Consider the following 23,880-nt stretch of genomic DNA (forward strand, 5'->3'; position numbering starts at 1 on the left):
CTCCTACGGTCGAACACCAGCAGCGTCGGCAGCGTTAGCCGTTAGCAGCGACACCACACGCTCCCCCCACCCCGCCCCCGGCCAAACTTTTTTCCTGCAGGTAACACTGTATTTTGTGTGTAACACTTCGTTTTTCATCAAGAAGCAGCTACTGGAGACCAACGGACAACAAAAGATTTCCACTGACGACCACTGGGTCTTTTCATCCACTAACCTGTCAGTTACAAATTAGCAGGCACCTTGTCTGCCGTTTGTAATAAAGTATTTGCGTTTCTGTGGCCATAAAAAAGAAAACAATAATTACCTCTTTGGAAGAGTCCATCTTTTTTTCACCAGCTGTCCTTATTCACACAGAATGAAAACCGTTTTCAACGCGCGAATCACCGTGGCAGCGGTTGGGGGGAGAGAGGGGAGGGGGGACACCGGGGACAGCTGGGCGTACGTCATATGGAAGCGCCGGCTTTATTGTTGTAAGAACGCAGAATTCCGCTAGAGTGCGACCGAAGTTACGCACTATAGCTTTAAAAGATCGGAGACTAAAGGAATCACTCAAGTCTCATTCTACCGTTTCCCTGCCGATGATCAAAAGAAGAAGAGATAGCTGAAATTAATAAGGTAAATTGCAATTTGAAGTATCGCTCAAGGTAGCACATGCTAGCTAATCCAGTGCCAACATTACAGATGTTTCATACTAGACAAAGATTTAACTTTTTAGTTCAGTCATCCGGATGCAAACGTGCCATTTAACTACTCCTCAAGGATCAATGTGTTGTGTGTTTTATATTATTATTCATTGTGGTCTTGACGAAGAGAAGAGATGATGAGTGTCTTAGTTCGCTTCTGAGTTAGCTTCATGTCAGCTACAGAAGGCATGTGCCTGCCATGATCGCAAACTAGCCCTTAGGTCTCCAAGCAAAATCATCCTCTATGAGAATCCGAAGCTAGTGTTAATATTCTAAGAGCCTTTTATTAGAAATGCATCTCCGTGTACTAAAATGTGTAACTAACAATCCAGACTGTGTTTTTTCTTACCACTGTATGTTGTTAAAAAACTGGAACTGCAACCATGTAAATTAAGTTGGAGTATTTATGTTTTCCATGAGTTGTTCTTTCCATACATATGACAGAAATTACTTATTTGAAAAAAAAAAAAAGTGGGGGAGAGCGGGGTAATTTGTGCCAAGGGGCAAGTAGTGCCACCCCTATTATTTAGAAAACCATAGTAGTTGTTGGTCATGTGACCACATGTTTCTGAAGAGGCGTCCATTCCGCTCATCTTGCAAAAAACGGAGACACATAGCTTGAGAGGTAAGCACATTTAAGTTCAATAAACATTTTTTTGCCCTCCAAAGTAAAATTTCCATGGCTAAGGTTTTTGGATTGCTGTGTTTGAACAATTATAGAAAACTTTGAAAACATTTCACACATATTTTACTGCTTTAGTAAGCTACATCATGAGTCTATACAGTTAACATGATGTTAGCTCAGAACAGCTGGGGGATGCATTTTTTTCAAAATGGTGGGCCTGGGGTAATTTGTGCCAAAGGACCTGGGTTAAGTTGTGCCACTGGCACAACTTCCCAAACTTATGATTATTACCTCCGCCAGGAGGTTATGTAATCATGTTGGTTGGTTGGTTGGTTGGTTGGTTGGTTGGTTTGTTTGTTGGTTTGTTAGCAAGATCCCGGAAAAAGTAATTGACGGATTGCAATGAAACTTTGTGGAAAAGTGGGTCTTGGGCTAACCTAGAATTCATTACATTTTGGTGATGATCTGGATCACTGTCTGGATCCAGGAATTTTTTAAAGGATTCTTTATCATTGACAGATAGGGAGTCTTTCACATGGTCGGGCAGGCCCGCCGACAGGGGGCGACAAACCCCTGGTTCACACAGGACGCGCCGCCTCCGACGCGGAAGTGGGAAGCGCCGCGCACCGACTGTCAGATCGGCGCCCCTGTTAACTGATCTGACGGTTCATACAGGACACGCGAGGGACCGCGGCGCACGTAGCGGCTCATGCCGTGGACCGCGGCCGCTCTGCTCCTCTCTATTTTCTCCGCGAGCCGCGCGCCGTGCACCGCCAGTTGTAAAGCTGGACAGAGCAGATCGCACCACACAGTAAGTCTGTAACGGAAAATACGAGAGAATCCGGTCAATTTTCAAATTAAAATGAAGTAAAATAACATAAATTATGTCGCTTTTTGGTTTTCCTTTTCAGATAAACACACACACACACAGGGAGAGAGGGCGACAGGGCGAGAGAGAGAGGCACCGCATGCTGCAGCGCTCTGCTCCGATCACCCCCCCAATAACAATGATGTGCGATTATATATGCTGTTCTTACGGTTGTTGCTGATTGATTTGAGCTGTTTCGGAGGTTTGCACTCTCTGAGTGCCAATTTCTAGTTTACTATATATTACTTTATTGTATTTTATTGTTATTGTACATCTTATTCTTCCATTTGATCACTAAAACTATGTGTCATTTTTAATTTCAGATCAAAATCCATCATGTCACGCAGATACAAAAGGAAGACAGACAGGGCTCCAACTTTTCAAAGTTTCTGAAGCAAAGTTATGAGGCCTGTTGATGGAAAGTCCATCTTCACATTTGGAGAGAATGATGAAGGAGTCATCCCTCGATTTGGCTGGTGTGATGCTGTGCTTCTGACTGTTGTGGAGCCGCATTGAGCCCCCCGCCGTGCGGGGCGCGCCGATGAGCGCGGCGCTGCAGCGTGCGGGGTGGCCCCGCCCCCGCGGAGCACGGCGCTAGCTCAGCTAGGCGGCTAGTCAGTGAGGTGTGTTGTGTGTCGGGGGATCAGCCTCCTCTTCCACCGGCCGCTGCGTTTTTTCTGATTGTTACATATCAGCTGCTCACTCAGGTGACGCCGCTGCTAGCAGGCGGGTGGGGCCCACCGTTCACGCTGCCACTGCGGTGGCCTTGGTGATAGCATGCGGCCGCTAGTGCGTGTCTTGGCTGAGCGGCCAGTAACTGATGTGTGTTGCGGGCAGAAGGCACAGCCCCCGCATACCCCTGCTACTACATGCTCTGGGTATCACGTGCACCCCTGCTCTGACGAGGGACGCCTCCACTAGCAGGCGGAGGGAGCTCCTTCTCCGCTCGTAGCATTCTCTGGCGTCTTCATTGTAGTGTGCAGGCCAGGGGTGTATCTCTGTTATTTGAGGCCCGCATGCCCCCGCGCCCATCCCCCGCCCCCCCCCCCCCCGCCCACACACACACACACACACACACACACACACACACACACTCACACTCACACTCACACACTAGCCTGCTGTGATTCTACACTAGCCTGCTGTGTTTCTACACACATACATGTCTTGGTGTATGGTGGTGTCGCCATTTTGGCGGAACTAAGTGCGAGGACGCTGGTTGCGGTGTTTCCGCTGTAGCGGCGCTTACGCTGGTTGCGATGCTTCCGCTGTGGCGGCGTAATTCTGGTTGCGGTGTTCTGCTCTTGCGGCGCTTACGCTGGTTGCGGTGTTTCCGCTGTTGCGGCGCTTACGCTGGTTGTGGTGTTTCCACTGTTGCTGTGCTTACGCAACGTCAGGTTACGGTGCTTCCGCTGTTGCGGCGCTTACACAACGCCAGGTTACGGTGTTTCCACCAGGTTGCGGTGTTTCCGCAGCGCCAGGTTACGGTGTTTCTGCAGCGCCAGGTTATTGTGTTTCCGCAACGCCAGGTTGCGGTGTTTCCACCAGATTGCGGTGTCTCCGCTAGTTGCAGCGTCTCCGCTGGTGCAGTGTTACGCTATTGCACTGTCTGCACTCTTTGTGCAGTGGACCACTTCATGTTCTGCACGAGCGGCGGCATAGCCTTCTGCTCTTGGTGCTAAGTAGCGGACGTTGCTGTGCGGCCGGCGTTCCGGCCCGCCGCCCTGTCCTTTTCCCCACACCTGTTGCTCAGTGTGTGGAGCAGCGGGGCGATCGTTTTCCCCCCGCACCCACTTGGCTTGCTGTGCAGGCTGCGTATACGCCCCTTCCCTTGGCTTACCGCACCACCGTCCTGGGCACCTGATACTCTGACTGATAGCACCACTGCGGAGCAGTGAGGAGCCGGTGTCCCTGGTCGACTGTTTTTTTCCATTGTGGTGCTGTCCGGCTGCTGGCTTAACACTCTGCGTTTGCCATGCAGGCGGTGTATGCCCCCTTCCCTCGACTTACCTCGCTAGCATCTCCTACTCCGGGCGCCCGGTCCTCCAGCTACAGTTGCTGTGCAGGCAGCGTACGCCCCCTTCCCTCAGCTTCTGCACTGCCATTATTCTGACCAGCTGCGTGCGCGCGGCAGTGCAATCAGGCAGGAGGAGAGAGAGCAGTCGCCTGGTGGCCGCTCGCTCTGCTGGTCATGAAGGTGTCTGGTTTGGTTGTGCAGGGGGCGTGCGACCCCTTCCCTCAACCTCCATGGACAGGATGTGATATAAGGTGGGAGAGCCGCGTGTTTGGCGATGGACGGCTCTCACCGCGGTGTTGCCTGGGGAGCCCCCCCCCTACAGGCGGATGATGGCCATGACCACTGTCCCAGTTGTCTTTGTCCTGTTCACCTCAGGGAGGCGCTGTTGTACAACCTGTGCATGGCCAGTGGCTACATGCCCTGGGCGCGGCGGGCTGGCTGGCTGGCGCTGGTCTCTTCTGCTGCTGGGGGTGCCCCCGCCCTCCCCTCTTGTGAGGGACGGGGGGGTGTACTCTAGCTGCTGTGCCTGGCGTGGCTGCGGCCGGCCTGGAGCATATGCCAGATGTGGGGCCGGCTATAGTGTTCCTCAGCTGATCATGCTACCATTGTGCTGGCCTATTGCACGCACCCGCCCTGGCTGTCGGGTGGCGTGGTGGCAGATGGTGGAAGGAGTTGTCGAGCTTCTCTTCCTGGATGGCCTGGTGTTCTGCGTTGCTTCGCGGGTGGCATACGCCCCCTTTCCCGCAGTTTCCCCCCTTCACTATTGGTGGCGTGTGTGCGATACACGCCCCCGCTGCTGTTGGGTGGTGCCACTTTGGAGACTGTTGAAGGAGGGAGCTGCTGGGCATCCGTTCCCTCTCCCCGACATGGCCTTAGCTGGGACCCTGGCCGGTGGTTAGCGTTTGCTGTGCAGGCGGCATGGGCTGCCTTCTCTCAGCTTACTGCATCGTTGTTGTCCTACTGCCTTCTGGGCGCTGTTTGCACACACACCCCCCCTCGCCCCTGGCGGTGGACCTAGTGGCAGCTGATGGAGGGGGGCTGCCGGGGGCAGCCGTCCCTCTCCGGGATGTGATTTTGCCGGCTTGCTGGCCGGTGATTGAGGTTGATTGTGCAGGGGACACACTCCTCCTCCCTCTGCTTCTTGTATGTGGCTGTTTTCTTCTGGCCTGGTACCGCTCCGACAGCACAGCAACGGGGGTGCCGCTGCGTGGCTGTCCCCTCTCCCACGTACGGCCTCAGCTGGCTTTCCGGGGCTTGATCACACAGCATCCGCTGTGCGAGCGGCGTCCGCCCCTCCCCCAGCATGTCGCACTGCCGTTGTATCGACGAGTTGTGGGCACCCACCGTTCCCGGCGGGTGGCTCCGCGGGGCAGGCAGACGGTGCAGGCGGCTGCTAAGAACTCCTCCTGGGTTGGCTCTCTGAGCTGCTAGCCCGGTGGTTTGCGCTGCGCCCCCACTCTGGTGGGTGGCGCTACTGTGAGGGCTGATGGAGGAGGGGGCTGCTAAGCAGCTGGTCCCCCTCCTGGACGGAGCTCTGTTCTTGCGCGCCTCGCTTGACTTGTCGGCATGATCTTTGCTGATTGCGGTAGGGCTAGCGTTGGCTGGCTCTCGGTTATGGGCCGCATGTGCTGCTTCCCCTGCTGTAGGACCCCACGGTGGCAGTCGCCACGCAATGAGTGTTGGTTGGGCGCTGCCAGTGGAAGCACTGTTGTGTTCTTCCGGCTTATTGGTGCCTGCTTTGGAGCAGGGCCCTGCAGAGGCTTTTCAGTGGGATTGGTCTCTGGGATTCCTCGTAACCAAGTTGGCATACGTCATTCCAGTGCTTTAAGCACCACTTCTGGTGGTCAGTAGGGATGAAATAGAACGAAAGTTACGAATGTAACTACGGTTCTATGAATCCCGGATGACCGCCAGAGCACTCTGTCACTTGGAATCCTCGTGGTCACGCGAGAAGATTCCGTAGGAGACGATTGGTGGGTGGAGCCCTGAACTTATGCGGTTCCTGGGTCACCCAGGGGTCACGAGTGACTTTGCTGGTATACATACTCGAACTACGCATGCGCGAAGGGAACATTCCAGTGTTTTAAGCACCGCCTCTGGCGGTCATCCGGGATTCATAGAACTGTAGTTACATTCGTAACTTTCGTTCTTACTGTTGTGTTTTTATTTATCATTGTGTTGCTGCTGTTGAGTGTGTGAAAAACATTACATTCCAGAAAAAGGAAAATGTCTCACTTGTCATTTCAGTACTTTTCCCCATACTCACTATTTGTCTTCACTAAATTATCAATATGTAAATACTAATGAGGAGCACAGCTAATTATCAAGTTACTTATGTGCTAACATAAAGCAATAACTCAAAAGAGTCAAAGTGTCAATGACAAGCTTTATTATTGTTTGTCAGATACAAAAACGTGCTTCCACAAATATTAAAAACAGTCTGTGTGGCATCCTGACTTGTTTGTGTGTGTGTGTGTCATCTTCTGTGATCAGCTGACTGTCTTCCTCAGCATCAGGTGTCTCGCCCTCATTCTGTTGATTTTGTCCAGGCTCCGACGTCCCCTCCTCGGTCTCCAGCTCTCCAGTCTCTGCATCCCGGCGGACTCCCGTCTCTGGTGCTTGCGGTGACACTTTCTTTAGCTGCTCCCTCCTGCCTCCCTCCGTAAATTTTAAATTTAAGATAAAGAAATAAAATAAACAGATTTAGTATGAAGTGATTCTCCACTGCCCTCCTCTGCTGACTGTGTTTCACAAGTGAAGTTGGCTCGCAGCTGGGTGAAGCTAGTTCGCAGCTGCGCTAGCCATTAGCGGCTAACGTAACTTCAATCTGAGAGAAACCACATTTTCAGTAACATTGCTTATAAATAAATAAACTCGCTTTATAAAATGCCTTTATAAAAATGTCGAGAGCAAACAACCATGTTGGCAGATATGGAGTGGAAAGTGATGCTCTTTCATGTCACTGCTGCGACCCCCGCCGTCTGACGCCCCTTCATCATTTCCTCAGTCTGCTGCCCGTAATTTCTTTTCCACGTGGGAAACTGGAAAAAACAGATATTGCCTTCTGTCCTGCTCCCATTCCGTCGATGCGAATTATTATGGCAGCCTATCACGCAACACGATCTTCCCATTTCTGAGAAATAATGCCGCACTCAAAGACGTGAATCACAGAGTGAGACGACGCCTGCAAAATGGCTTTTCAATCCCACAATGCAACAGAGTGACGTCACCACATATGTATCTTTTTTGTTGAGTTGAATGTAGTGAGAGACATGAAAATAAGAAAATGAAAAATATACAAAACAGAATTTTGCCTTTTTTTAAACGGTCTGTTTATTTCTGGAAACAAGATTGTAAAACAACACAAATAAAATTCACACACATTTACAAGGTTTGTGAGTTTCACATGACAACTTCTTCAAAACTGTGCTTCAGACTTTGCACTCTCACAGCACTGCTTTTGTGCATTTGCCACACGTAAACTTTTTGCAGTGAACATATTTACGTGTGTGTGTTTGACATGACACACCTTCTTTAAAACTGTGCTTGGTCTGAGCAGACCTGGCACTCCCCTGGCACTTCTTTTTTACATTTTACACTACTAAACTTGTAGCAATGGAGACACTGGGCAGGAGCGGGGTTCTTTTTGCGCCGGTGCTGGACTTTGCACTTCCTCCTTTTGCCGGGTTCATCTTGTGAGGCGGCCTGTTTGCGAAGAGTTTTTTCCTTTGCAATCTTCTTTTCCGTCACATGGGACTCAGCCAACTCTCTGGCAAGCCACATCAGGAAACCTGACTGCCTTTCCTTCTGCCCTGTGCAGGCTTGGTGCAGCACATGGGCGTTCAGGGCTGCCATGTCAACCATGTTATAGAACAAAGAGATTGGCCATCTTCATGTTCCTGCCCTTACGCTGTACGCCCGCACCATCTGATCCATGGCATCGACACCGCATTTGGTTGAATTGTACTGGGCGATGGTGCTTGGCTTTCTTTTGTTGTTTCTGTTGTTTGTACACTGTCAGGGTGGCATCAGTTGTTGAAAACACCTGGGTGCTGAAGTCATTGCTGTTCATCCCTCGAGCCGAAGGGGGGGATTTCTCTGCGAATCTCATTGAGTTATCTGTTGTTACCATTCTGCCTTTGTCCAGAAACGGTTCCATCAGCTTCATCTTCTCCCACTCTCACTCCCTTGGCATGGCTGGGGTCTTTCCCAAGACTAAATGTTGCAAACATTTAGTCCTCAGGTCACATGCCACCCAGAGCTTTATCCCAAACTTGTCTGGTTTTGTTGCAATGTACTGCAAGAAACAGCAGTGAGCCTTTGTTGGGAACAGCTGTTCTTCTACGTTGTTCTTCTGCATATGATGAAATAAAGTTTGCAACAAAGGAACAAAGGAATCTCCAAACATTGGAGATTATGGAAGACCTGTCAGTTTCAACTGGGTCGCAGTCAGTCCCTGGGAGTTACATCACAATTTGTGATGACTAAAAAAAATCATTGGCCCTCATTTATCAAATGATCTTTCAAACGGGTGTATATCTGAGCGGTGAGCTCATCGTACGACGGGGCTTGCGCGGCATTACAGAAACTTCTGTACCTCGCCGATCTCAGCGTTTGAATGTTCGGGTGTTTATAAATGCGGCGACTGAATCTGATCGTCATAACATGTTACGCCCTGAAATATTCATAGTTCCGAAGTCGCGCCCACTGAGGTCAAACGGAGGTCAAAAGGAGCAATTTTGGTGAAAAAAGAAACTTTTGGGAGCTGGAAATGGATCCTCTCAGGTCTGAGGTGGAGGTAAATCAGGAGGAGCTCTTTGAAAGAATAAAAACTGAAATAAAGGGAAAAACGCTGCCCGGAGGAAGCTCGCGGCAGCGGTGAGTCACTTGGCCACCAGATAAAATCACATTGCTCGGCACTGAGGACTGCTGCTGCAGAGCTCAAGACCTGAAAGTTCCGTGAGAGACTTTGTGCGCCTGTCACAGGACGGTGTACAGTCTGCTTCACCCAGGGCCCTTGTAAACGAGAATTCATCGTGGATCGATTTGAATGCCGTCCATGTATACACGTGCATTTAACACGATTGTTTTCAATCAGAATGAAAAAAACACCCATTGTGAAACAGAATTCACCCACTAATAGGGAAGGTGAGCTGGTTTAGACCGTCGTGAGACATGTTAGCTTTAAAGAGAGAAAGTCAACATAATGGCGCTGAAAAAACACCTGGAAGTGTTTGCTTAACACAAGTTCCCCCTCAACAGACATTCAAATGCAAATACACTTGCATATGTGTGCAGGCACACACACACACACATACATGTTTGTATTTCTATCGTTGTGAGGACACTCATTGATGTGGAATAATGCTTTGTTTTCAAAGTTCTCAGGAACACAGTGTGAAGGCCGCTCTGTTTTGTCTGAAGTCACTTGGAAACAGCGTCTGCTAGTCTCGTGAGATCTTGCTATATGACCTGGCATGGCCGGAAGTCATGCCAGAGTCGGGTTGGATTCTCCTCGGAGCAACAGCCTTGCTCTCAATCAGCTGATTTGTGTGTGCTTCCTCTGCAATCCTCAATAAATCCTCCTTGTGCAGCGTCAACACCTTGACTCGTCATCTTTGGCTCTGATTCTCCAAAAATTCCACAACAGTTTGGGGGCTCGTCCGGAATCTAAATACAACATAAACGAGGTGAGTGCAAATGTTTCCTCTGTTAAATATTTAACTCAGGAAGTAATGCCTTACCTGTGGGGATGTTTGACTAGATAAAAGAACTATTTCATGGTTGATTGGAATTGTTAAAGCAAATTTCTAAACATAAAGAGCCAAAGATGTCCCTAAATTTTTGATTGATTCTTATCAATCAATTGCTAATGATTAGTAACAATTGGGTTGTAATAATAATTTAATTCTAACTTGGAACTGTGGCTGAGAGAGCTTAGGAAGAGTTTCGAGACTTGGAGTCTGGACGGCCCTGGGGGCCACTGGCGTGGAAGGGCTGAGTCCCTGAAGCGACTTTGTTTTCACTCGGACTGGATCCGATCCGAGATTGACGCACCGCAGAGCTTGGGGGGTATCTTAATATAGCCTCTTCAACGAACTTTCCTGAAATGCACCACATTCTTGTCTGTACATTTCCCCCACATTGTAATGACTGCATGACATCTCATCACATCACCAGTCCACAGTTCACAGCAAGCCCAGGAAAGTTGCAAACATATCAGATAGGCCATAAGGTGAGCCATGAAGAAGTGGCTAGAAATTTTTTTTCGTTCCCATATCTGGGATGAGAGATGCATTTTTGTTTAGAATATACCCTGACAGACTTTACATTAAAAGTTCTCCACAATCCATGCTGCAGTTTTTTGTCAGAAGCCATATTTGAATAAAATGAAAATTCTTTGGTGCTAAATTCACTTGTTTTATTCATCAACATCCACTTTAGCAGCACAAGATCTCTCACAAATTGACATTCATACATTCACACTTTGAAGAGCAGGACTTTTAGTCATCCAGGTCACTGTTAACCCCCATCTTCAATGTGCCGTCCTCTGCCAATGGGTGAGGGTGCAAACATAACACCTTTCAGACAATGTCTCATCATTGCTGCTTGGGAGTTTGACCTTTTGCAGTGTTGGTGTAGAGCAGGGGTCGGCAATTAGCGGCCCGCGGGCCAAATGTGGCCCGCCGAACCGTTCAATCCGGCCCGCGAGAGGATTCCAACACGCGCGCGCACAAACGCACGCATTACCCCGGGCCCTCGAGCGGACGCACGCACCCCTGTTGGAGTGCGATATCTGTCATTGTGTTGCAATAGACAATCTTCGAAGGATGTGTTGTTTAGTTGTGGTTTCCGGTTTGTCACTGAAAAATAAAGAGGAGTGGCACCTCGTCTGGTGAACAGAGAGCGCAAGTGAGTGCGCTGCACCGAGCTCACTGTGTGTTTATTCTCCAGTAAGTTTGAGTGTAACGGTGTGTTTCCACCGGACGCGACGCGAATTTTTCGGGCGATGAGATTACATACAAAGTCACTACATTCAAAGAATTACAAACAGAGAACTTTTAATATCTTGCTCAGAATCAGTGCATCTTTTTAAATGAGTGAAAAGATTGCAGTGCCCCATATGTCAGAACGGGATGAAACGATACGGCTTTCACCTTACGGCCTAAGACAGGGGTCGGCAATTAGATTTCGCGTCGGTCCATATTTTTTTTGGGCACATGAATCGTGGGCCGGATTGGACGGTTCGGGGGCCCGGATTCGGCCCACAGGCCGCCATTTGACAGTCATTGGTCTAAGAGAACTGAAAGCTCAATGACTTCTCTCCTTTGTTTGGAACAAGCTTTACTTTCTGAGCTCTTTCTCCCACCAGCATGCACACACTGCTCCCTCAGCTTCTGAGCTGAGTGCCTCCAACTCCCTGAACTAGCAGACTGCTTCCACCTGCTGCCTCAACCTGCTGCCTTCAGGCAGAGAGACACACCCAGACCTCACACAGTGGGGGCGTGGCCTGCAGCTCAGCTCCACACCAGGATTTCCATGAGCATCAGCTGAAACGCATGCAGACACAGCATGAAAAACACAGCTATACAAACACATAGTTACAAACACATAGGCACACACACACACGCACATTCATGAGCGGAGAGACAGAATACGTTACTGTCCATGGTGCTGAAACATTTACACTTAACTAAACACACTGCCCCCTCCACACATGTTCACAGAAGAATATTTCTTCCCTCCCTCCGTCTCTCTCTCTCTCTCTCACACACACACACACACACGCTCACAAAGTTCATCTGTTGAAGAAATTTCACCCGCTTCATGAGCCATTGTACAGCTTTTTACCATTTTTTAGATGTTCAGTTGTTTTGTCAACAGTGTTCACGGTACAGGTTGGGAACAGCTGTGGTTGTATGGTGCCTGTTAAAGGAGCACAGTTCTGGCTGCTGGGGGGGGATGTTGACCCTGGCTGGACGTGGCTGACCAGCTGTTTCCTCCCATCGCTTCTCGGATACCACTCCGATGGCTGTGTAAGGCTCAAAAGATGCAACAACGCACTTGTTTTCAGTAAAGCGTGATTTATTTGAGTCCCATGAAGAGACAAGGATCTGATTTCCAATTGATCCCGACAGGTTCCAGTAAGACGCCAAAGAAAGTGGCCTGACAGCTGTCTGACAGCTCCACAGCGTTTCCACAACGTTCTCTCATTGCTTTAAAAACCTGTTTGCCCTTCCGGAGTCACAAATATTAGTTTCACTTGGTTTCAGCACACACGTATGAATATACTAAAAGTATTCACTCAAAAAGATTAATAACGTGGTTCACACACTAATAAATGATTAATACTAACCGTGTGACTGTAACGACCAAACAGAGGGACACAAGCAGTGGTGCACCACTCAGTATGGCTTGGGGTATTGTTAGGTCCAGTGGGAACTGCTTCCTGTGGGGGCGGAAACGTTGAAGAGGAGTTCGATATTGCTCCACTCTTCTCTCAAGGGACTCTATTTGGAGCTTCATGATATGGTTCTCTCATGTTGAGGTGTGGAAGGCCACACAGCGTTCGTGATTCCAACGTCAGCTATAGTCACGTCATTTATCTCCTTTGTGGGCGGCGAGTCCTGAATAACGCGGGCATCGAGGTGCATTATTCAACACTTGCTGTTGAGCCCGTTACTCTCTGGTTCTCGCTGTCTTTGACTTGATGACAGGAAGCGTTTGAAAATTCACCATCAAGTGACTGATGAGGACTTTGGACTGGGATTAAACAAGTTCTCTTCTTCCCAGTCCTTTTTCAGCAGAATAAGAAGAAAAAAAGGGGGGGGGGGGGGGGTTAATGTTGCGGTTTTGTCTTTCTATTGAAATCACTTGAATTATTGATTGTTTTAAGCAAGTTTCTTGAATTACGAATATTGTTTTTGTTAAAATCATTGAAATTTCATGACATGGTGGATTACAATATTCTGCGAATTATGTATAAAGTACAAAGAACTTTTCAGCCATTGATATTCAGAGCAGATTTAGAAAAAAAAAAGAGAAAGTAACTACAACTTGAAGGAACAGGGATCTTCACCAAACCTAAATGTTGAACCACAGTGAGGGAACGTTGCAGTTCAGTCCAAGGAGTCCAGTTATGGAACAATCTAGATCTAGAATCAGAAGAATGTAACTCACACACCACATTCACTATGTTTTAGATCCGAGTCACCATCAAAACACAAAGAAGCACAAAGAGGATCTGATATGAAGCAGCAGTGTGAAGAGCCAGAGAGGCTGCAGGCCGCTCACTCTGCTGCTGTCTGGGAGTTGTCTGCTGGTTCTCCTCTGGGGTTTCTGTTGTTTGCTGCTGGTTTTCAATATTGACAGAATATGATGACATGAGATGAAGGAGCAGAGAAGATTAGTTCATTCTTCTTTCTGCTCACTTTCATTTAAGCTACTGAAAACTGTTCAGTATTGACTGAGCTCAGAGAGAAATGGATTACAGATCACATGAAAAGACTGATAACGAGGAATTTCCTGACAGACTTCAGTTTACAAACTGATTTTATATTTTCAGCCAACATCAGTTCTTCAGAACCTACAAGATGATCAGATTGATTAGAAAGAGGAATGTCTCAAACAGGGAGGAGGAGGAGGAGGAGGAGAACACACATTGATGATTCTTTGTCACATCCTGAGGAACCCTGGTTCGATGCTGGACTCACAGCTCTTCACACTACACCACTGACACTCAGGGCCTCTGGTGGGTCCTCTGGATGAAGCTCTGCTCCCAGTAGCTCCACCTGCAGAGAGATGAGAGGAGATGATCAGAGTCTCTGAAGCAGTGAGGACTTCAGTCCTGTTCAGAGCAGCAGTCAGCAGCTCAGAGCTCATGAAGGACCACCACTGTCAGACCAACACAACAAGCCTGTGGCTCCTCTGATTGGCTGGCTGTGTGTCCTCTGCTGTCCAATCCTGAAGCTGCTCAGCGTTCTCCTCTCACAGCCTCACTGAGAGTCAAACACTGTGTAGCGGAGGAATCTCAGTTGGGATTAGGACTAGTTCTGAATCAGGAATTATCTTCTGTTCATGTCCGTCGTGTCGGCCAGAACACCACTTGTGGCCACTTCAGGTGAGGAGTAATGAGGAGGGAGGCAGGTTGCAGGTGAATAATGGGCTTTACTCACAATTCCACAGTTTACAGTTCATCATACAAACTGTATTGTGAGAGCATGGGTGTGTGTGTGTGTGTGTGTGTGTGTGTGTGTGTGTGTGTGTGTGTGTGTGTGTGTGTGTGTGTGTGTGTGTGTGTGTGTGTGTGTGTGTGTGTGTGTGTGTGGTTTCCTAAACAAAGGAAAGAAACAATCAATCAATAAACTGACGTGAAGGTAACTACAGTCCAGAATAAACATCAAGTTACCACTTCTCCAGCACCACAGGAAATGTAATCATGCCAAAATAAACCGGCGCTCATGATTACCCAGGCACTGTGGTTTATTGTGAAGGGCACCGGAAGTCACAGACCACCGTTAGCCCGTAGCTTGCTCGTCATCTACGGCGTAGGTGAATAAAGGCCTCAGTATACTCCCCCGCCGCCGCCACGGCGTTCCTACGCCGGCAACCCTACGCCGCTACTGAACATATCTTGCTCCTGCGTCAAGGGAACGCCCTCCTCTGCCAAGCCGCTAGCAGTCACAACAACAATGCGGCTTCCGTAGCTCCGGCTTTACCTAGACATAGATCTATAGACATAGATTTCTAGACGTACGTATCTAGACACGCGTGCATTTACCGAACATATATCTGCATATATGACATATCTGGTGACACCGGGCTGTGGTGGAGGAGAGGCTGAGCGGACCGTGATGAAATATTGGTGAAACTAATGAGCTTTTGGACGATTAAAGCCATTTTCGGAGCGGCTATACACGTAGCCCCGTCTGCTAACAGTGCTAACACTGCTAACAGTATAGGGATGTGCGCCGCTCAATTTTGGATCTCAATTTCTCCCGAAGCACTGTTCGGATCAGAAAAGCATTTCGGGTGAGTTCTACTTTATTCTATAAACAACGCGAAAGCGGACCAATCACAGCCCTCGACGTTCACGTCACCACGCGTCGAAACGACGCAAAGTCACAATTTTCGGGTGGCGCACGTCAAGCCCCGACGTAGCCCGACGTAGCCCGTCGTAGGGCTACGACGTCTACGTCGTAGGAACGACGTAGCGGCGACGGGGAAGTATACTGAGGCCTTAACTCGACACAAGTAATAATGGGGAAGCGGTCATGCCCGGGTTCTCCCAGCTGTGCGACACGTGAGCTTGTGACCGGACCACCGTCAGTAGCAGACTAGCAGACTGCAGGGAACGGCAGCCCGTCCGCGCCGTGCTAATAGCGAGCCACAACATGCCCAGCGCTAACCCAACTTCCCCACCAGAGCCGCGATACGCCCAGCGCCAACCCGACTTCCTGACAGAGACGCCGACTCGCCAGGTATTAAACCGAAAACCCAAAATAACATGCAACAGCTGACATCATGAGCCGACGGTGGAGAATCAGTGACAGGTGAACTTACTTGTCATTGACGCACACAATCTATCGATCCCTCACCCCGTGCACTGCTGCTGCTCCGTCGTGACGGCACTTAGCTACAGGTGTAGAGGGGGGCGTGGCGGCCAGACGGCGTGACATAAGGTGCGTTCGACATGAGAAAGCCAGAGGCAGACCTTTAAGACTTTTGAGCCGCCCCGCCCAGATTTGGCCCGGCGTCACTGATACGTAGGACCTACGTAGGGCATCGAAAACTCGCGAGACCCAAATGAGATCAGTCACAGAGGTAGCCGCGTGAGCTGCTCGAGAGCAACTCACCGCGGCTACCTGGCCCATAGATATCATATAAAAACTAGATGCCTTAAGGCAGAGTCAGCAACGTCGTTCACTGGCGGCCATCTTAGGACAGTGGACCACTCTGGGGCGCTCTGTGTAATCTGAGGGAAGGTGAGTGATTTACACTAATTAAAATACTCAACTCACTGAATTCTTCATGGATTTACAGACAGTTTGATTCATTACTAACGTTACGTTGCTATGATGCAGACTAAATTTTAATATCACAACTTTTCTTTTTGCATGCAGTTAAATGCCAACATGTCTGACGTTTATAACAAACCAAGTCGTTTGAAAATCGATTGAAAATTGAGCAATCTATAGCTATTTCAAAGTTGACGCTCAATTGACAATGTGATGAGTGAGTGAGCGGCCCTGTACCAAGATGGCCGCCATGTGACGACGTTCGTCCCCATTGGGTTACAGCGCGCATGAGCCATCTAGTGTTTCTATATATATCTATGACCTGGCCCACCTCTCTGTTTCATACAGGCAGGGGATTGGACCCCAGCCCACTCGTCATCAGTTTGATGACAACACGCTTTATTTGCATAAATAAACATCCAGTCCCGGCTCCAGTCCAGTGTAGAGGGGGGAGGGGGGGCGGCGGCTACAAAGGGGGGGGTGCGCAAAAGTGGCGAAAAAGTAACGGAGCAACACAAAAACAGAATCCACAGATCAGAGGCCTGTTCTCCCATGTCCAACAACGTATGATCATTAATCACATTGCTAAAAAGCACAAATAGTAATAAAACAAATGATAAAATAACCAGCCCTCACCTTTAGTAGAGCTGGAGTCTCCACTTTTTTTTTTTTTTTTTTTTTAATTTTGAATAGCACAACACTTCATATTGATTTGACCGAGCCAGTGGAGTTTGCTGTTGTTTTTTAAGCACAAAATAGACTGAAAACTTTATTTATTAGTTTTTTGGACTGAGGGGGCGAGGCAGTCTGCCCCCCTTGACGCCTGGTCGCACTTGCAGCAGCAGGCACGCTTCACGTGACGGAAGCCAAAACGTAACTTAAAATTATTTTGTTTTTTTTAAATTTTATTTATTTCAGTTAACTGAATAAGAATTAACACAACGTGACACACAAAAGAAATTGTGAATTCTTTTGTTTTTAATAAGAAAAACACAATTACCCCTCTGACAGCCAGGGGGGGCAAGGAGGCACAGGCGGGGGGCATTGCCACCCCGGACGCCGGGCCTGTAAACACCCCCTACGGTGGGAGTCATCAGAAACACAAACATGGAGAACATAGGGTTGTCCGAGTTGGAGGCAGACTTATAACTCTGCCCCACGGCTGCGCCGTCTGCTTCGTCTACCTCTGGCTTTGCCATCGTGAACGCACCTATATACACCTCTGTGACCTATAACCCCGTGACAACTAAATACGTCCCATCTCAACATATATAAACTATAAACAAACTTTGTGGCCTTTTCTTTGTTCTCACACTGACTGTGTTTAGTCCAAACCTGCTGAGAGCAGCATGGACTCACTCCAACCATCTACTGACCTCAGAGTCTGCAGGCTGCAGTCCGGACTCTGCTGAAGATCAACCAGCTGCTGCACATCTGGATCCTGCAGCTGGTTGTAATCCAGGTCGAGCTCCTTCAGGTGGGAGGGGTTGGACTTCAGAGCTGAGGCCAGAGAAGAACAGCTGATCTCTGACAAACTGCAGCCCCTCAACCTGAATGAAGAGAGAAAGCAGCAGAATTAATGAGGAGGAACCGATCAGATGTATTAACGGAGAAACGATCAGCTCCACATTACTGAGTCCTGATCAATCAGCTGTTCTGTTGTTGTAGATCTTCATCACACACAACAAACACACATCTCCTCATGTCCACACACATCAGTCAGCTGCTGCTGAGCTCAGTCCACTCTCTCACTGCAGTATCAGAGTCTCAGATCACAGCTGCTGACAAACATTTCTCCTTCTACAACAGGAACAGACAGTCAACTGACCTCAGAGTCTGCAGACCACAGAGTGGACTCTGCAGAAAACCACACAGCTGCTCAACTCCTGAATCCTGAAGATCAGGATTCCGACTCAGGTCTAGATGTTCCAGATGGTTCTGGAGGGAGGAGTTGGACTTCAGAGCTGAGGCCAGAGAAGAACAGCTGATCGCTGATAACCTGCAGTCCGTCAACCTGAATAAAGAGAGAAAGAAGTGGGATTAGAGGACAAAATCTGATGTTGAAGTGACTGAGAGCTGAAGAAGGTTAAGACTGGAAGAGTTTAGAAATGTAAAGTCCAAACAGCTGAAGCCTCCAGGAGGAGAAGAGCTCTCATCAACATGCTGCAGAGCTCACTCCACTCCCCATCCCTTCAAAATCTGGAATCCTCCTAATCTCCTCTCAGTCCTTTGACTCCAACAGATTGTAACTTCAAGGCAGTGAACTGACCTCAGAGTCTCCAGGTTACAGTTTGGACTCTCCAGTCCAGAACACAGAATCTTCATTGATGAATCCTTCAGGATGTTGTTACTCAGGTCCAGAAGTTTCAGATGGGAGGGGTCAGAGGTCAGAGCTGAGGAGATCACTTCACAGTGAGGATCAGAGAGTCTGCAGTCAGAAAATCTGTAATGAGACCCAGAGAGGACAGGATGTGAGGAGAGAGGACACTTTGTTGGACTGTTGGACATCAGACCTGCTCTCCTGTAGAAACACCACAACCTGCTACACCGTGCTGCAGGTCTTTTGTCCTGTTCCTGCTGAGTCTGACATGATTTATTTCATCAGATGGACTGATGAACTGATGGTTGGATGGGTGGATGACTAGGATTGATGGTTTCTTCATGACAGCTCACTGAGGATCATCTCCACAGAGGAACTACAGGAACTACGTTCTACAAACATCACTGAGACATTGATCATGAAGACTTGAGGACTCACTCAGCCTTCCTGCAGTTCTTCACAGCTGGGATCAGTCTCCATCGTCCCTCCAATGATGTGTTGTATTTCTTCAGGTTAAACTCCTCCAGGACCTGGTCTGACATCTGCAGCATGTAGGCCAGAGCTGAGCAGTGGATCTCAGAGAGTCTCTTCTCTGATCTGTTCTCTGACGTCAGGAACTCTTGGATCTCCTGATGGACTGAGAGGTCCTTCATCTCCGTCAGACAGTGGAAGATGTTGATGCATCTGTCAGGAGACACTTTTTCACTGTTGATCTCCTTCAGGTTCTGGATGACTCTCTGGATGGTTTCTGGACTGATCTCTGTTCGACCCAGCAGACCTTCTAAGAGTCTCTGGTTGGATTCCAGAGAGAGGCCATGAAGGAAGCGGACAAACAGGTCCAGGTGGCCGTTCGGACTCCTGAGGGATTTCTGCAGGATGACCCTCAGGAAATCATGGAGAGATCTGAAAGCATGATCCTCTCTAAAGAAGGCCTTCAGTCCGTCTGTCTTCCTGCTGGTGAAACAGTGGAACATGGAGACTGCAGCCAGAAACTCCTGAACACTCAGATGGACGAAGCTGTAGACGGCTTTCTGGAAGATCACAGACTCTCTTCTGAAGATCTGAGTACAGATTCCAGAGTACAGCGAGGCCTCAGTCACATCCAGACCACACTGCTCCAGGTCTTCTTGGTAGAACAGGATGTTTCCTTTGTCCAGATGTTCCAAGGCCATCCTGCCCAGCTTCAGAAGAAGCTCCCTGTCAGCCTCCGTCAGCTCCTGTGGACCCGTCTCAGGTCCTTCATGGTACTTGAGCTTTTTCTTGTGTGTCTGAACCAGCACAAAGTGGGAGTACATGTCAGTCAGGGTCTGGGGCAGCTCTCCCCTCTGCTCGCTGCTCAACATGTGCTCCAGAACTGTAGCAGTGATCCAGCAGAAGACTGGGATTCCACACATGATGTGGAGGCTCCTGGAGGTCTGGATGTGGGAGATGATCCTGCTGCTCAGCTCCTCATCACTCAGCCTCCTCCTGAAGTACTCCTCCTTCTGGGCGTCAGTGAAGCCTCGCAATTCTGTCAGTCTGTCCACACATGTAGGAGGGATCTGATGGACCGCCGCCGGTCTGGAAGTGATCCAGACCCGAGCCGAGGGCAGCAGATCCCCCCGGATGAGGTTAGTGAGCAGCAGGCCGACTGAAGACTGCTGGGAGGCGTCAAGTAGCCGCCGGCTGCTGCTGAAGTCCAGAGAAATTCTGCTTTCATCCAGACCGTCCAAGATGAAGAGCAGCCTGCAGACAGCCAGCTCCTCTGCCGTCAGCTTCTGGAGCATGGGATGGAAAACAGCCAGCAGCGAGAGGAGGCTGTACGGCCGCTCTCCCAGCAGGTTCAGCTCCCTGAAGGAGAGCACCACCAGCACCCCGACATCCTGGTTCTCCAGGCCCTCGGCCCAGTCCAGACTGAACTTGTGCACCGAGAAGGTTTTTCCACTGCCGGCCACGCCGCTGGTCACAACCACACGGATGTGTCTGAGCTGCTGGGCTGAGGCTTTGAAGATGTCCTGAACCCTGATGGCAGAGTGATGGAGGCTCTCCTTCCTGGAAGCTGTCTCCAGAAGCTTCAGCTCAGGTTCCCTCTGAAGCTCCTCACTGAGTCCCTCTGTGATGTGGAGCTCAGTGTAGATCCTGTTGAGGAGGCTTCCTCCTCCTGCTTCATCACTTCCTTCAGTCACACGTTCACATCTCCTCCTCAGACTCTTCTTATGTTCTTCTAGAAGCTGCTGCAGACCCACACCTGCTCAAAGACAACAACAGTCAGAAAGCACACAAACAACAAGCTTTCATGTCTCTACAACACAGCAAGTCCCAGTCCCTCAGCAGAAACATGTCCACTCTTACTTCTGGATCTTTCTGGCTGCTCCTCACAGACATCACTCCTCTTTCTCTCTCTGTGGACACCAAGCAACATTTCCTCTGAGCAACACAACACACAGCAACGACACAAAGGTACAGCTTCAACTCACACTGCTTCAAAATACTTGAGCTGAATCTGAAAGTCAGCACATCTCTCACTCTGCTTTGGAGGAATTGAAAGAAAAACAGTTTCTTACTTTGTGTCTGGAGGTCCAGGTTCACCACTGAAGTTTGGTACTGGACCTCTGGACCGGTTACTCTTCAGTGACAACCTGAGAGTGAAAATACGAGGATCAGAAACTGTGTGAAGGGTTCAGTCAGTTCACTGTAAATTCAGTGGTTGTAAAGAGATGAACAAGACAGAGGTCAAGGGGGGGGGGGGGGGGGGGGGTGCGTGTATCGGAAACCGTCCTGCCTGGACGGTTGGTCGGGCCACATTTGGCCCGCGGGCCGCCAGTTGATGATCACTGTAGTATTATATTATTAGCATTGGCATGTTAGCACTTTTGACCGGTCACTGTTTTACGGCAAAATTAACACATCACTGAAAACTGAAATGCATCCACAGCGGTGCCCTGGCACCAGGACCTCCTCACCCTCCATGTTATTAGCGTAGCCTCGCTAACCGTCCAGCCGAGACGAGAGGGGAATGGCAGGGTGAGTGAGGCTGCTGCTGCCGCTGCTGGCGCTCCACCATTACGTCAGATCCTGAGTTTTACGCAACTGTCTGGATAAAATAAATAATTCACGGTAATCGCGAATATGAAAAACATTGCCGAATATGTAAAAAAATCACGATTGACGATTATTGTAATATTTGTGACAGCCCTAGGTGCCAGAAAAGCTTCTCAAGGATGTGTGGATCAGTGCGCCTGCATGGAACGTGCACAGCTGAGCCCAGAATGCAGCATGTCGAGAGTGAGTACGCAGCACGCTGGTGATTTCTTTGTGCGTTCTGATTAATTTCCAAAATAAAGTTTTAGCTTCTGAAATCCAATTTTTAAACAGTTCTGATGGAGCTTAATGTTTATCTGGATGATGCGGCTTCATACCGAACCACTGCACTGTAAATCTGGACGACCCGCGGCGTCTGGGGATAAAAAATAATATTCGATGTAAGGTCAGTTTTGTACCACATGCGTAAATGCGTACAAACATACACACCCTCCCCTACTGTACAACATGAAGGCAACTGGAATTAATCAGTGACTTTCGACGTAATCTGCAGCGCCGTCATTGATATCTGTAATATAATGCCAGCCTGCATGAAGACGTAGGGCTCTGTGGAGAGCTCCGCTCTAAAAAAAAAAAAAAAAAACAACAACTGACAGTATTAATCGGTCAAAGTTCCTGTTATCGGTTAACGGTTAAACGTTTAACCATGTGCATCCCTACCTTCCACACATGACAGCAACATTAGAAGAGTCAGTTCACTCTGTGGTGGCAGGAAGAAACACTGAGAGACGGACTGAAGAGAAGAGAGGCCACACTGCAGGAGCAGCTGACGGCTCTTACCTGTCCACACCTGATCTGCCCTCCTCTTCATCCACACCAGACATCTTCAGTCACTGAGACACAGAGCAGCAACAGCCATCAGAACACACACACACACACACACACACACACACATCAATCAGCTGTCAGTCTCCCGAAACCCCCCCTGCCTGGACCTCCCACTTCCCCCTGGGGCCCTTGCTGTGACGGCAGACTGGGCTGGACTGTCCTCAGGGCCCCCCAGCCACATGGCCCCCACCAGCACAGGGACCGGCCCACATCCCAGAAGACCCAGGGGGTCTGCGGCGGTGTGGGCGACCCCCCACACCCGTCAGGAGACATGGTCCGAGGAGTCTCACACACACGAGTCAGAGGGCGAAGGAGAAACTCCGCGCTGTCATGACAGTGAGGGCCGGAAAGTGTCTGATCTTTATTCTGTTAGAGGAAATGAATAAAGGAGCAAATCTGACTTCTGGAAGACCACACTGGACCAGGTCCAGATCTAAAACAACAAGAACTGGACCTCTCAGATCTGTTCCAGATGTTCCTATCGGGGCTCAGCATTCATATAAACCCTGTTTCAGGTCTGTTCAGATCCGTCTTGACTTTGTGAAAATGAAAACTGACTGAGCCCTGTCTGCTGAGAGCTGTGCTCACATTCACAGTCGTGCACAAACGGTGCTGTGCACGGAGGGAAAGAGTGAAGGAGAGATGGAAACAATCGTCTCCTTTCTGTCTCTTCCGCTGGTTTTTTTCAGCTCCTGCAGTAAATCCAGTCTGGATTTAGTTTGTGGCTCATCAGTTTCTAATAGTTTGATTTCAGGGGCAGGACGTTTAATTGAGGGGGCAATGCCGGAGACAGAAGACACGGCGACGCGTCACTGGCCCATTTTGCTGGACTCGCACTCATGACAGCAGCCGATACCTATAACATGTCAACCAGTGAGTGGTGCCGGCGTGTGGCTCCTGTGTGTGTGTGTGTGTGTGTGTGTGTGTGTGTGTGTGTGTGTGTGTGTGTGTGTGTGTGTGTGTGTGTGTGTGTGTGTGTGTGTGTGTGTGTGTGTGTGTGTGCCTACACGTTGGAGAATCATCCAATAAAAATGATGCGTGAGACTCAAGCTACAACTTTCACTGGTGAGACCCCGAGTCCCATTAGAACCCATTAGAACCCATTGGAACCCACTGAAAAATGCTGAATTTCAGTGTAAATAACCACATTAAATCCTGGTTCCAGAACATGCTCTGGTCTCTGTCACTAGTTTCTTCTTGACCAGACCCTGATTTTCATATCAATCATCAGTTGATTTTATTTTTGGAGGTAATAGGGACACATTATGCTTTTTTCACTTTGTGAAGAGTTTCTTATAGTCGTGTGTGTTGCCGTGGCCTCATTAAGAGTTTCAAACTTGAAAATTGTCCGTTCCCCCCTTGTCTTGCTACACTACATTTTGTGAAAATGCCTGCTGAAACGGTCGAGTTTGAGTTTGGTCTGCTTATCCTGAAATAGAAG

General features: G+C 49.1%; 2 protein-coding genes across 2 annotated transcripts in view; both read right to left on the reverse strand.

Annotated features, from left to right (window-relative positions):
* The window catches only part of LOC115402065 (NLR family CARD domain-containing protein 3-like), a gene marked incomplete at its 5' end in the record, with an annotated part of 50,758 nt that extends 30,009 nt beyond the window's left edge, over positions 1-20,749 (reverse strand). The window contains 2 exons of the mRNA XM_030110493.1: positions 7,755-7,760; positions 20,531-20,749. Coding sequence (XP_029966353.1) covers positions 7,755-7,760; positions 20,531-20,749 — 225 coding nt within the window. The remainder of the gene's footprint in view (positions 1-7,754; positions 7,761-20,530) is intronic.
* The window catches only part of LOC115402059 (NACHT, LRR and PYD domains-containing protein 4C-like), an 868,403-nt gene that overhangs the window by 749,997 nt on the left and 94,526 nt on the right, over positions 1-23,880 (reverse strand). The gene's annotated exons all lie outside the window — the stretch shown is intronic.

The sequence above is a fragment of the Salarias fasciatus genome, chromosome 15 (genome assembly GCF_902148845.1).
Source record: "Salarias fasciatus chromosome 15, fSalaFa1.1, whole genome shotgun sequence".
Taxonomy (NCBI): domain Eukaryota; kingdom Metazoa; phylum Chordata; class Actinopteri; order Blenniiformes; family Blenniidae; genus Salarias; species Salarias fasciatus.